The 15,082-nt window shown below is 42.4% G+C and overlaps 1 protein-coding gene and 1 long non-coding RNA gene across 2 annotated transcripts; one reads left to right on the top strand and one right to left on the bottom strand.

The window, feature by feature from the left end:
* Positions 1–24: 24 nt before the first annotated feature.
* Positions 25–8,116, top strand: LOC148213510 (uncharacterized). The gene is made up of 3 exons (XR_015794472.1): positions 25–163; positions 5,715–5,817; positions 7,991–8,116. It is a non-coding gene; the product is annotated as an uncharacterized LOC148213510 (long non-coding RNA).
* Positions 4,665–15,011, bottom strand: LOC148213509 (cytochrome P450 2J2-like). The gene is made up of 7 exons (XM_088132415.1): positions 14,837–15,011; positions 13,617–13,777; positions 11,720–11,896; positions 9,630–9,771; positions 8,769–8,956; positions 8,073–8,214; positions 4,665–5,126 (listed from the first exon to the last, which is right to left on the bottom strand). The coding sequence occupies exons 1-7, from the start codon at positions 14,994–14,996 to the stop codon at positions 4,921–4,923; spliced, it is 1,176 nt and encodes a 391-aa protein (XP_087988541.1). The 5' UTR covers positions 14,997–15,011; the 3' UTR covers positions 4,665–4,920.
* Between the last annotated feature and the right edge of the window lie 71 nt (positions 15,012–15,082).

The raw sequence follows: 15,082 nt of genomic DNA, 5'->3' as shown, positions 1-15,082 counted from the left end.
AACCGCGGCGGCAGGCACAGAATCGCCGTTCCCAGACCTCGTCATCTACAAAAATGGATCCGTTGGAAAAGATCAAAAGGCAAGCGTCGAGATCGACAAGCCTGCTCACGAACCCAAGGCGGAGCCGGAGGAGGAGGAAGACGACTCCGATGACGATGATTCGGTGAGTGTTACCACCCTTAAAGTGACTATTTCAGCGCTCAGAACAGAGTACAAAGCCACGCTAACCGCGCTAATGGATACCGGCTGCTCACGCTGTTTGATCAGTCCCATACTGGTGAACGCGTTGGAGCTAAGGGTGAAAAGAATAAAGACCCCGATAGTGTTCACCCAGCTGGATGGTTCCAAAGCAGGGGGAGGGGCGGTGCTGTATCGCACGGAGCCTTTCGAGCTGCAAGTGGGGACCCACAAAGAGACTCTTAAATGCTTAGTGGCTCCTTTAGGGAATTACGCCCTGATCCTCGGAGCGAACTGGGTGAAAAAGTGGGATCCTCGTGTTTTTTGGAAGACGGGGCAGTTGCAATTTGCAGATGGAATTTATGTGGGACCTGAGCAGTCAGGAAGAACGGAAACTGCAGCAACAGCTTGCAGCATGAACAAATCCCTAGAGTTGGACCCAGAGTCCCTTAAAGACATTCCTGAACCCTACAGGGATTTACAGGCTGTGTTCAGCAAAAAAGAAGCAGACACACTTTAGATGATATGCAGTCCATGAAAACCTAAAAAGTATTAAAAACAATAAGAAATATCACAAAACCATGTTAAGCTGCCGTATTGGGAAGGAAAACATCACAGATACCAAAGAATTAAAATCAAGGTGGGGTTGCAAATCACCCTGCTCCATAGCCTGCTGAAAGAGCCCAATTTTTAGAGCTTTCCGAAATGACAGCTGGGTGAGAGCCATGTGGACTTCTGCAGGAACTCTTCTCCCAGGGGGAGGTATGGCCAAGGGAAAGATACGTCTCCTAGATCCCTCATGATGACAGAATTTTATCAATGGGACCTACAGCAACCTTTAACGAACTCCTTGATCTAATAGGATGGGCAGAGGTACATAACTGGAGGATGACATTCTTGCAGAAATCGAGGCACCCAGGGATTGCATCCAGATGCTGACTGGTAGCCAATGCAAAAACGTTACTCAGGTCAACCAAGTAGCCCATCACCACTTGTGGCATCCCTGTGGATTCTTCTCCCTCCTCAAAACAGCTGGAGTGGAGCCATGAATCTCCCCTCTTTGGGTACAGTCACCCGGCCCATGAACAGTTTAACAAAATGTTATTTACTGTCTGTTCTGAGCTGCAGAGCCCTCCTTTCACTATTGGCACAACGATGGCCAGGTAGAGTTTCATCTTCCCTCTGAGAGAAGGCAATTGTAAATATAGCTTAAGACATTCTGCCTTCTGCCATAATTCACTATCAGTTCGTCCATTTGTTCTCACCGCTTTCCATTGTTTCTAATGTGCCCTCCCAAGCTTTTTTTTTAATTTTGCTTTGCATATTTCATGCATACCTCATTCTATGCTTTACCCTTTTTGAGAAATAAATGCCCTATACATTTGTACTAATAAATACTGTATAATTTTCCTTGGCTAAAGGTCCCTCTTCCCATTATAAAAGTCCTATGTCCATTTTCAGATTTTGGAAAGCTCTTTGTGTATTCACCATGGCCTCTTTGTGGCTCTCCCAGTTTTCTAGTAGTAATTGTTTGAAGTTGTGCATTCACAGTATCTTGTTTTTTCAGGATTCCACCCCCCCCCCCATTTGATGACACTTTTCTTCTTCAGGGTTTCAAGCTAGTGAAGTTGACTTCAGCAGAATCCACCCTTCCTAATGCAGTACACAAATCTGCTATTCCCCCTCCCCTAGATATCATGAATTCAAGGAGAATATGACCATTTTCTTCCATTTTCAGTCAAGGCCCCTCCCTGCTGCTGAGAATTACGTTCAAGACAGCAAACCCCTTTGTTTCTTTCTCCAGCTTCTGACAAATGAAGTGGTCAGCTGGAGAGGGTAGGAACCTTTGGTTCTGTGACTCTTGGAAGAGGTAGAGCTCCTACAGACATAGTAGAACCCACCCATTGTAACTACTGCACATATCTGAGAATCACCAACCACCGCAATAAATTTCTTTTCCCTCAAAATGGATCTTGTCTTTCTTTGTCCCATGAATATAGGATTTTCTTGAAGAAAGAATGAGGTGGGGGTGGGGGACAAACATCCACCTTCCCCTTCAACCCTGGCTGTTTTAATTACTCAAATGTATTACTTGGGGGAGTAAGTTATCATCACTTAGCTGACCGATAAATAGAACAGATGCACTATACCAGGGAAGGCAGATAATAAGATTATGAGTAATTTTATAGACCGTCTATATTCTTCTGGTAAAGTGATGATAAATCCATCTTCCTCCATAGGAGGAGTACAGAAAAAACAGACAGGCACCTACACTGGAGGTAACATTCTTATAGTCATGCACACACCCACAAAGAAAACCCAGGTTGTTCACATGCAAGCTATAAATCTTTCTCTGACCTTGTCTAAAAAGTAACTTTTTTCCCCATCTATGACCATAGCTCAGAATTTCAGTTCAGCCCTTAATCTCTTGCCATCTTCCTAGAATAAAGGTAAAACATTCAGGGATCTACTTTTGAACTCTGTTACATTTGTGACTTTACACTCATAAAAAGAACTACTATATTATTCTTCCCATCTGATTTTCCATGACTCCACCGGAAACTGCTGACAACATCTGTCCAATTGCCATCTTGTGCTTCTCATTCCATGTTGAACTAGTGTAAATATATTATATGAAGTTGCATGAGGGGACTAGAAGTGGAGACCTGACTGACCCTTCCCAACATGTAAGGGAGTGAAGCATGTATGTATCTACAAAAAATATCTTGATTATTTTTTATATCAATGATATTGTTCAGGCCCTGAGCAAAGCTGAATTTCATCCTTTTTTTGTGACCAGTAAATCAGTCTGCATTCTACTAAATGCTGACAATGTTGTGATCTTGCCTGGTTGTGATGTAGCCTTCATGGATTTTCATCCTCCTTCTATTCTAAAATGCTAGAAATCCACCATATGAAAACGAAGCTGGTTGCATTCATTAGGTGGCATCTATTTCCAGTCATCTTCCTGGACGTTGCACTCTTCACACCTTTCTTTGTGAGCCAAAACAGCTCCTAATGCAATCATCAGAAATTCAACCTGTAGGAGTAACAACTGCATATCTACAGCAATTAATCATTTCAAAGCCAAAGTGCTAGGTCTTTTGCTGTATGGCAGAGATGTGGCAATTACAAGATTATCCATACATTAGCAGGTGTACAAACTAATTTTATAAGATCCTTACTCCAGGTTCTCCTCTGTGTTGCTAATGCACTTCTCCAGGTAGACCTTGACTGAATCTCAGTTGAGGTTTGATTACAGCTCTTCTGGTTGAAGTATTGGCTTCAACAAATGAGGAGAGGTGAATTTCCAACTAGTTCTGACAGAAACCAGTCTTCTTGGCAGAAACCAATAAGGGATGACCTGGCTCACTGAGGCCTAAATACCCACCCCTGCAATCTGTATTCATGCTGGGTTGGATGCAGTCTGGAGCAGCCCAAGCAGAGAAATCTAGAACTTGGATTACAAAGAGAAAGAACCAACACTTCCCAGCTTTGCTCCAATGAATTCACACACTGATATCATTTTGTTTTTTAACACAATGCATAATTCAGCCTTGGGATTCACTCACTGTGCGATGTGGTACCTGATACCAGGTTGGCTTTCTTCAAAAAAAGGTTGGACCAAATCATGGAAGTCACAGGGAACCATGCCTATTGCCTTGATTGCCATGGGACTGCCTCTGAAGGCCAACTTCTAGGAGACTAGTGGTGCAGTTGTTGGCCACTGGGAGAAGAGACCGCTGGACTCAATGGGCCAGGAGTCTGATCCAGCAGGGCACGGCTTATGTTCTGATGCTGGAAAGCCCCTATGCTTGCTCCTCCCTCCCTCTCCCTAACTGGACAGACAACCAGGATTGTTCTGGAAAAGAATATAAAGCATGGAGAAAGAACACAGCTACTGAAGTCGATGCTACCAAACAAGCACAGAATCATTGCAATACTTCTAAAGGAGCAGAAGTAGGAGATCTAATATAGTAGTAGAATACAGAAATAGGGGGATTCAACCATATATATCTAGAGGAAAACATAGAAAAGGGTAAGACATATATTTGGCCATAGGACAAGAGCTGAATAGATCTAATCAGTTTAATGTTAAGGTCCCAGAAATAAGGCCTAAATACAGGTCTGTAAAATGAAGAGAAGTATAAAACTTATTTAGAAAGGTAATATTTCATTCTGTGTAATAAAAAGGAGAGAGATGAAAAGAAAAGCAGTTGGTGTCCAAGACTTGTTAGATCTCATTGAGTCTGGGGTCAATCCAATCCTTATTTCACTCAGGGAATCTACCACAGTTGCACTCCTGTTTTCAAAACCTTCCTTTTTTAAAAACCTTCCTTTTTTTAAAGCCTTCCTTTTTTAAAGCAGCCACATCTGTTCTATATGAAAGGCCTGAGAAAAACACATGGGGTTTCACCATTTGCTGTGCTGGGAGAATGTGAAGTCCATGAGAGATGTTTAAAAAAAAATGAAAAGAGATACTAAGAGTAAATCAAAAGTATTATGTTTTATTGCTACCCAGAAGGAAAGAAAGGTAAAACCTAACAAGCTTACTTAGCATATTGATCACACACAACCTCCAGTTCTTTTGTTGACCTTGTTAAATAAGTTGTGTGAATCCAGCAGTAGGTTGAGGAAGTTTCTGTGTAGAGTAAATGGAGGCAGAACATCAAAATAAGTGAATGGGCATACAGGAAACATTTACCATACTGAAATAGTATACTGTAATTAGTTTTATGCTTGTCATGGTGTTTTTATAAGTTTTAGGCCTGTGTGGGGAACAGCACACAGTTTGTAAGGGTATGGATGCAGGAGCATCTTTACAAGAGGTGCTTGATTGAGTTCTTTCACTCCTTCAGGCACCTGGAAGCTGAAGGCCCTCAACAGGCTGGTCAGAAAGATGAAGATCTCAATTCTTGCCAGCTGCTCTCCCACACATACCCGCTGACCTGTAGATGAGACAAGACATGCAGAAAGGGAATGGCAGTTTATTCTCTAGAGTATATCCACATCAGCAAGTAAATCTGAAAAGAGTTGTAAGAGCCCCAGAAGCTTTCCAAGTGGAATCTTAGTAACTTCCAGCAGATTCAATTTCTAGAGGTGTTTCCTCCCTTTCAATCAGTTTCTTGACACCCCACAGCATGATGACTTCAATCAGGTTGCACTAGTCCATAATCTAATAGTACATCATTTCAAAGGCAAAACTATACACCCCTGAAAAAACTGGTCTGGCACGTTTTTCCAGAGATTGGCCTTAAAAATGGAAGTCACTTTCTCAGCTCTCTGTCCACCAACTTATTCTACGGTGCATGAGGCTACAGCTGGAGTAGAGGGAGGTGGTATGGACATGATCTATAGGAATTCCCTTTCACTGACCAAACACATATTCTGACATTCTGCCAATGTGGTATATTTGCTTTCTACAGCTGCTTGTCTGGAGGAATGTGGACATAACACTGCGAAACAGCTTTTCTTCCTGGCCTGATCAGAGTAAGTGCTACTATGGCATTGAAATACCTTTGACTTCTTTTCCTCAGGGATTTAAATGTTCATGTCAGATTGTCAGTGGAGGAATGGCCCAGGATGTCATGTTTGACATGACTTGCGTGGATCTGCCCAACTACTCTTGGGCCACAGAAGGTGGGTTTGGAATTTTGTTTCTCTCTGAACAAGAACAAGCTTTACAAAACTCTTATTGCCATGGACAGATGCAGATTGCCATTCTGCAGGGATGAAGGGCCATTAAAAGAGTCTGGCCCAGGTATCTGATAGATCCAGATGGAGTACACTAAAGAAATTTTATGCCTTGCCTATTATGGATTCCTGGCTGATTTGTGAAATATGGAGGTGGCCCAGGCAGTTACAACCCGTTGGTTTATGATGTTACATCATTTTCAAATATCTCAGGTGATCAAGAAAAAACATTCCAGATGCATTTGGATGAAACTGGACCCATGTCAGCTGGGGCTTTATCCAGTCTATGCTACTGAATCTCTTTTGCTTTTCTTGGCAAATGAGCCATGCCAGAAATTGGATGTGGGGAGGGCTAATTCTCTTGTCTCCCTCAGTTGCTTTAACTCCATGGACCATGGTACCCTTCTGGGCCATCTGTTGGTTTTGTTCTTTGGGGGCACAGTGGTTCCAGCCTTTCCTGTTGGATTATACCCAGAAGGTGATTCTGGGAGATTACTATTTGATTGGTTCGTTGATGGTGGGACAGGTGAGCAGAATGTTGGAGTGTAGTAATTCCAGTATGTATTGACCTCCATGTCTAGGGCTCCTTACCACCCAACTCCAAGGAAATAACCAGTATCTTTGAATGTTGCTTCATCTTGATAAATGGTTGGATGAAGGAAAAGAAGCTGACAAAAATGGAGGTACAACTGATTAGGAGAAAGCTGGATTTGGGGACTGAGGTGGAATTTATTCTGGACGGGACTAAACTCTCCCAGAAAGAGCAGGTTTGGAGTTTGGGAGTGCTTGTTAACCCCCAGGTGTACCTTGATTTATAAGTCATAGTTACTGCAATATAGAAGTGCTTTTCTGCTGCTAAGCAAGGTAGAAACTCAGCTGGATTTCTAGCTCTCTCTACTTACAGGCCCTTCAGCTCTTTTTAGTCGCTTGGGGAAATGTTTGTCAGAGTTTGGGGCTAGGCAAGTAGTTGTTTTTGGTGTATGTCTATGGGAAGACAGAAGACCCAAACAGTGGAGAGGGAAAGGCAATTAAACGCCTCCTGCAGGGATGTTTGCAAAGATTGGTGAAAAGAAATGCTGATGGCATAGAACTAGTGGGAGGACAAGAGCCATCATTGAGACATGGAGGAATTGGGAAGGCTGAAAGTGTATTTGAGACTTGTGGGTGTGTGTTACCCATGGTCCATGTTGGAAGCCATCAGAACCCAGTTTGAAAAAACCCAACATGGATTTGCACAAGTAGTTTCCAAGATCACAGATAGTTCTGCAGTGCCAGAACCCAGCTAACTAGAATCCTGCGTGGATTCTAGGCTATGGAATAAATTCCCAACCAGAGATATTTTTCAAATTTTGCATGCCAGCTTGAGTGTTTGAATGGCAATGGGTGTCCATCACCTCCTATAGAACTGCCATCTCTACAGTCTGTCATTTACTGTGCTTCTCCTTATTTGTTGGGGAGTTTTTCTCATCAGGAGCCATATTCCAGAAGGTGAGGTTGGAGGAATGGCAAATGAGTGAATGAGTTTTAGATTCTCACTACAGTGGCCCAATTCCATCCTGTTGTAGCTGGGTTGGCTATGGGGGATTGGAAGGAGGGGGTGATGCAGTGCCAAGTGGAGGGGGAAAGGGGATGTGATGGGATTTCTGGAATTGTGCAGGACAGAAGATAGCAAGAGTCACAAGTTCTCATCTTTATCCTGGTTGAAGCATTGCCTTTTATGCCTTTGCTACCTTCACCCTCAATGGAGAAGGATTCACTGGTGTACATGCAGTACCAGACAAGACTGGAAAGACTGTGGGTGGGAAGACTTATGGTTCTAGATGCATTCATTAAAATGGCAGAGCTTAATGCATCTAAAACCATAACTCTGTACTCCAGATCTTTCACTAAGAAGCTGCAGTTAGGTTAGCGTTCCTTGGATGTAGCTCAACGTTCTCTCCCAAACCCAAAAGAGAATAGCACAATCTTCTACATGTCTTACAAAGCTCTACTGTGTAAGACTGCAACGTAAATATAACTCGTATTCCTTTGTACTTGGAAGTTTACTGCCTAAAGGGAACTTTAGACTCTCTTAGTTTGGAAACTAGAAGGAATGAGGATTCCTTGGTTTTATTTTCAGACCACGATGACCTCAGAACTCGTCAGAGGTGGTGCTTCTGGGAATGTATAAGGTATAAGCTGCTTTGGACTCATGGATTTACCTATTCCAAATGGCAGAAACTCTTCCCGGGTGATGAACTTGCCATCGTTGTCTAAAAAGTGATTGGGGTTGAATTCTTCAGGTGTTTCCCATTGTTCAGGATCAAAAAGGACAGAGCGGAGGTCTGCGATGATAAAAGACCCCTGTAAAAAACAGAGATGGCTAAACAGAGCAGCTTCATAAGGTAAAAAGGAAAAACATTCAAAGCACAATTGATGAAACATTTGCTCATAGCTTGCCTTTATGGACCCACATTTGTTCATTCCCAAAGCAGTTTCTCAAAGCAGTGGCTGCTTAAAAGCTTGGCTTCCTTTCTCCCCTTCCTTTCATTGGAAAAAAGGGCTGGGTCCAAAATTCTTTATCCCCCCAGGTGGCCCGAAGAAGAGGACATATCAGTGAAGAAACATGGTCACTCAGTGGATTGGACTACAATTCTGAACTTAAGTTCAGCCCTTAATTTCTTATCATCTTCCTAGAATAAACATAAATCATTTTGGGCTCTAGCTTTAAAATTTGATAGGAGTTTGGATTTAATCTGTAACTTCCCACCCCACTCCCAAAGTATGCTATTCTTGCCCATTTGATTTTGGGCAACTAAACTTGCAGTTCCTGAGCAGATAGCATCTGTCCAAGTGCCCCCGGGTGCTTTTCTGTCCAGGTTGGACTCCTGGACTGCAGTCTGAACAAGTTTCTCTACCTTTGGGATGTGGTAACCCCTCATCTTCACATCCTTTGTATTTTGCCTGCCAACCCCATATAGCAAGACATATTTTATACGCTGCATTTCATGAAGCACAGCATTGGTGTAGGGCAGCTTCTTGTGATCTTGATAGGAAATTGACCCCGAGGTGCCAAACACATCTTCAATCTCCTTCTGGACTTTCTCTAGAAAAAAATGATGGAAATAGAAGCTTTGTTTTCAATAATGTGTTTCACTTCAATTCCCAGTGTTAATCCTCAGGAGTACTTTCGAGTGTAGAATAGCCTTCAGAGCATTAAATGTAATGTCATCCTCATTTTGTTTTTAATGGACTGCAGATATTAAATGCGTGTCATAGGCTCTGATTTGATCCAGTCCAAACTGGTTCAGAATATTGATGTAAATTGTTGATTTAGTTCAAAGATTCCACTGAATTTCCGTTAGAAAAGTCAGTCTCCAGAATTCAATCCCAACTATTTTGGAAATCTGATTCAATTAAAAAAAATAAAAAATCTTCTGCATACAATTTAGGCTGAAAACAAAGACCAAATCTGAAAAGATTGGTAGATTTCTGAATTTAAAGTGCGTTAAATGTTCATTTTCAGTTTTTAGTTCATCACTCAATATTTTATTGAGGACATCAAAGAAGGGTCTCTGTATGTACATTCTTTGCTTTCTTTAACCCTGCTATGGTCACGTTCCTCATGATAGGTTCAAGAATCCACATAGGAAAATTATCATGAAGAATAGAGTCAGTTTATCATTCAACAGCCATTAATACTTTAAAGAATTTCAAGTAATTCCTGTGTGTTTTAGAACCGGAGAGCCACCGTGTTCCCCTGCCCATATTTCTCTCACCTTGGATTTGGGGATGATTTGCCAAGAGGAGCAGTGCCCACATCAGAGTAGCAAAGGCTGTGTCTGTTCCAGCAGTAAAAAAATCAAAAACACACTGAGCCAGGTTCTCTTCGTTGTAGGTTGAGTTGGGGTCATTCCTGCTCTGATGTTTAAAATGGGAAATGAAAACCAGAATGAATTCTATGCAGCTTTCCTGTGGTTATTATTGCTTCTGTGTCGCAAGTCATGAGAATAACTATATTCCTGATAGATATATAGGACAACAAATGCATTGGAGTAATAATTAGAGTGGTAGATTCGGAGTCAGTAAGACACTGTCTTAAAGTAAACCAGATCAAAGAGATGTAGAGCTTCAGCTTTAGAGGTAAGCATTATGCATGTTGATGCAATGAGCAGCTTGTTCTTCAGCCAGCTTTTTGTAGAAGCTGATGATGGTTACCAGTGGTCTACAGCTTCTAATTTGAGATATTAATCCTGGATCTTATTTGGAGGTACCCCAGGGACCATAGTAGCAGTAATCTACTATATAACCTGTAGGGGTTTTCTCCTCCTACGTGCCACCCGGGGGATGCACTGCTCATCTGTCATGAACCATCTGGCAGCTGGTTGAATAAGGCTCACTTGCCATCTGCAAGAGGAAAAACAACCAAGGAATTGGCCTGAATTCCATATTCCAGCTGAAATATGGAATACAGAAACATGGAAGCTACCTGAATCACAGGGAGCACACTGGCTTACAAGAGTGTTCAAAAACATTGTACAAAAAAATGAATTTACCACATCAATACAACAATCTCAATCTAGAAAGGCAAAAGTGATGTATGTGACTGCTCGAACTACAAACTGATCTGGCTACTATGCCACACTATGACAATTTCTGAAAGCATACTAGATTCTTCTGATACACCAGCAACCTTTCACCAATACAGTGCAACTGCATCAAGAATTGTTGAACAGCGGACACCATACATGCCACATGCCTATTGATGGAGAAGCACCATGAGAAATGAACAACCATACATATGCCACTCACTGACCTAGAAAAAGCATTTGATCAAGCACCACATGACCTCATCTGGTTATCACTGACATTATACAATGTATCTGCTGAGTTCAGCTACTGTACCCCAATGTTATCAGCTCAGTAAGTAGTGCTACTGGATGCTCAAGCATCTTTCCCATCGACAAAGGGACCATCTCTCAACATTGCCCTTTCTTCTCTGTTTGGACCCCAACCATAATCACAACACCCATGAATGCTGTTATATGCTGAGGATATCATGATAGACAGTGAAACATGAAGCAGCCTCGGACAATTGAGACAAAGGTGGAAAATGTGTCTAACTGCTTTAGGAATAAGGGTCAATACTAAGAGTGTATAACCTGAATGTGGTGACCAGACCAATGGGATACTCAAGACTCTTGGTATCAAATTAAGCAAAGCGACACAGTTCAAATACCTGTGGTCATACGTGACTATTGATTGTGACACACTACTGGACTACCATGCCTTGTGGCTGTAGAGACACTGCAGACCATGTGAAATGGTCAGCAGAGTGCAAAGTAACTTCACATTGATCAAAGTTGCTTCTATACAATCATTCTGGGTCTTTTTCTGAAAATATTGGAGAGGAGGACTTTTTTTCCTTGTTTCAAAATATTTTACATTTATAATTACAGTCAAGGCTATGAAAGTAACTGTCCTTCTCCAATCATTTCTTGGAGTGAGTCAAGTATGAATTAATCAAAAGTCCCTAACCTGTTAATTCTTTTCTTTCTTAATGGAACTTGTCCAGAAAAAGGGAAAGGAGTGGTAGGCAAACTTTACGAGAGGGTGACAAATGGAAGCCACTGATTTCTGCCTCCCCCCACAGAGAACAGTCCATGTCTAAACGAGAATAGTTACAATACAGCTCTTATTCAGAAGCAACCTTAATTTGGCATGGGGTAAATTCAGAATGGGAGCTGAATGAAAAAGAAAAAAAAAAATCCAAGATGAAGGGACACGGTATCAGTAGCTCCTCCTGTTTACTTATAGCAAGGAATGTAATAATTCCTTGCCCCTGTATTGAACTACAAGAAGCCCATACCTTCTCCATCTGAAGAAGATAGTGATCAATGAAATCTTGTGGCTCATGCCGAGAGTGGAATTCCTTGTGTTTCTCTATTTCCTGCTTTGCAAAGGAAAGGATCAACTCCGTAGAAGCCATGGCCTCCTTGTGAGGCCCTGGGAGGTAGTTCATTAACCGCGGAAACACATCATATAACTAATAGAAAATGAAGAGCAAAAATTATCGATTCCCATCAAAATTATAAAAGACTCTCACCAGCTCATAGAAACAGATAATAAGTGTAACTGGATTCATAGGCAAGAATAAATAATACATTAACTATATGGGTGGGATTTTCACATTCTTCTAGTCTCTGCTCTAGAATGCTTGAGCTGGCATGTCATGATAATCACTGGGATCAAAAAAGGGCATCCCGAATCAAAGAGATTCAGATGCCCCAACCCTGTTACGGTTTCACAAGGCATTGAAGACCTGAATGTTTCCAAAAAAATATTGGGTCAGGTGAGTAGATGAACTCTGTCATCATTGATGGTCAGTGAGGTCATTGTTATCCTTTGGTGCTGGGGGTTATGGCTGGTGGGTTTGTGTTTTTTAATCTTGTAAGCCATGCAGAGACATTTGTGTGAGATGTGGGGGCTAGATAAATCATAGAAATAAATTAGACGGGGGGGGGGTGGAGAGAGAGAGAGAAAGAAAGAGAGAGAGAGAGAGAGAGAGAGTTTTATTTCAGAGGTGTACTGATTCCTTGCTCCAGGTATGATCGGACAGGTAGCAGATTCAAACTCTTGGTCAACTAAATGAAAGCAGAATTCTCTACTTTGCACTGTAATCCAAGCAGGTTTTCTTCACCCTTCCCATCCTTCTGCCACTGTTGAATGCTACAATCTTTGCTGGGGATTAAGCCTGTCTCAGGCAGCTCAGCATTGCTTGTATAAGGTGCTTTGCAGAACATAAACATGTGACTCTCCTCAACAAGTTGAAGAGGAGATATGATGGACCTCTGTGAGGTGCTCCGTATTCTAGAATCCAGAAAAAAGAGTGACCTTCAGGGGGCAATTTGGCAAGGGTGTCCCTGTCATATTTCCGGACTAGACTTGATCAACAGATCCCTGGAGGGTAGGGCTGGTTTATGGGTTGACTGAAAGAGACACAATATGGATTCATGGAGAAGAGGACTATTTAGTGCTATTCCAAGTTACTATGTGGAGTGATAGTCCCAATACAGACCCACCCTGTGGGAGAGCAGCTAAGATGACAAGGGACTTGGAAGGAAAAACTTAAAAGGAACCATTGGAAGAAGGAGCTATGTTTAACCTGGAGAAAGAAAGACTCCAAGGGAACAGGATCGCTGCCCTCATGTATTTGAAGGAGTGTCACATAGAAGAGAAGCAGGACGGTTCAGAGTTCTTCCAGAAGACAGGACAGAAACAATAGGTGTATATTATAAGGAACCAAATGTTGGTTGGGTGTCCGGAAAAAATGGTGAGAACCTTTCAGTGATGGACTGACTGAAGTAGTGCTGGACCATCTTTTGCTAGAGGTGTGTAAATATGGGGTAGATGGCTGTCTGCTGATGATACTGAAATGATGGATTCTTGCACTGGGGAGAGCCACTGTGAGTTCTAATCCTGACTCAGGCACTAAGTCAGGTGGGTGACCTTGGGCCAGTCCCTCTCTCTCAGCCCTAGGAAGAGGGCAATTCCAAAACATCTTGCCAGGAAAACTGAAGAGACTTGTCCAGGCAGTTCCAAGGAGTCAAGACTGACACAAAGGCACACACACATACTGGGGAGAGGAATACCCTTGATGATTTCCAAGCTTCCTCCATGCCTTGCATTCTATGATTCAATGAAAATACTGCTGGAAACATAAGTTTGGGGGGATGTTTGTCTCTTTAGTTGAAAATATTACTCACAATATGGAACTTGTCACCAATGAATTTCACAAGAATGTTCAGGGCTTGAACTAGTTTCTGGAAATTTTCATCTTCAGGAGCAAACTGATGTCCAAAACTCAAAGCACATATGATATTAGAAACTGAATTTAGTACTGGAAATGAAGGGTCAAATGGCTGTCCTGCAAATAAAGTTATTTCATAATTAATTCAGGCTCTCCTGTTCACCTGTTAATAGTAAAGAACAGGACTTCTAAGGAGATGAGGGAAGAGAATTGGGAACTCTATCAATTTTTTTAAAAGTTAAAACTCCAATCAAATACAACTTTTTTCATTTGAAACTAGACAACCCGTGACCCGCTGGGTCATTGTTTCAGAGATATTTCCTTAGCTAAACAGAGAAACAGAATGACCAATGGCAAAAAAGTAGTGGGACTCTCAGGAACTTGCAACTTGCGGCCAGATTCCCCCTTGACTTTGCTTGTGGGAAGCTGCAGGCAGTAGCAGAAATCTCCCTCCCTTCCTCCCTCCCTCCCTCCCTTCCTCCCTTTCCACGTATAACATAGGCTTGCAGCATTTGCCCTCCCCACACAACCCTCAGGAGAGCCCTGGTGAAGCCGCCTGCTTTTTCTTCTCTTTAGCTGACCAAATAAACTGCCTGCCCCTTTGCTTGAGGAGATGGAACAAAGGGAGCAAGGGACTGTAGGAAAACTGCCCCTCTAGTCCACATTACAGTTAGGAAGAGGCGTCTCCTGCTGAAAGCCAGCATCCCCCAGTGCCCCCCACCAGCAGGCAACTAACTCATTCCTTTGTCCTTTCCTCACCACCAACTGCCATTAAGAGATTTCAGATTTCTCCCTCATTTCCAAAGCAGCCAATTGCTGCTTGCCTGTTGGGCCCTGCTGCCAGCCGATTGGGCGCAGGGGACAGAGAGAGGCAGGAAAGAGGTTGGGGATACACTCATGACAATCACATGACCTGGGCTGACAATGGCAGTGCAGCACCACAACGGTGCTGAGGCGGCCACAAATTTCCTCAATTTGAATCAAACAGGAGTTGTCCGTCCTGGATTTTGGATGCATTTTGTAAGTTTGATGTACCTTGGTTCAAAAATTGTTGCCCTATGATGCACCATTTTGCCCATTTGAAGCTTACAACATGAGAGTTTTAGTAGGATATAGAGTGTAAAAGACTTCTGCAGAGAGGGACTTGAGCCACTGTCATTACCCCAAATTTCATACCTCTTGTTTGTGTAAAGACCTCTACCAGCTTCTGAGCTCCTTCTTCTATTTGATGCTCAATGCTTTTTTTCCCCAGGCCCAGCTTCCGCAAAGCAGTGATGCCGATGTGTCGCTGCTGTTTCCAGGTGTGGCCATTTGCGAAAATAATTCCTGAGGGCATCAGCAGATAGTGATAAATTATTTCTGATAACATTCATCTTAAAATACGGTTAGGTCTAGCTCTTGCTAAAAGGTCTCTCCGGATTT

Source organism: Python bivittatus, unplaced genomic scaffold (genome assembly GCF_059951505.1).
Source record: "Python bivittatus isolate LINGU-HERP-01145 unplaced genomic scaffold, Pbiv_v1 ctg000980_np1212, whole genome shotgun sequence".
Classification (NCBI taxonomy): Eukaryota; Metazoa; Chordata; class Lepidosauria; order Squamata; family Pythonidae; genus Python; species Python bivittatus.
Note: the sequence above shows the minus strand (reverse complement) of the source record. Positions and strands in the feature narration are given on the sequence as shown.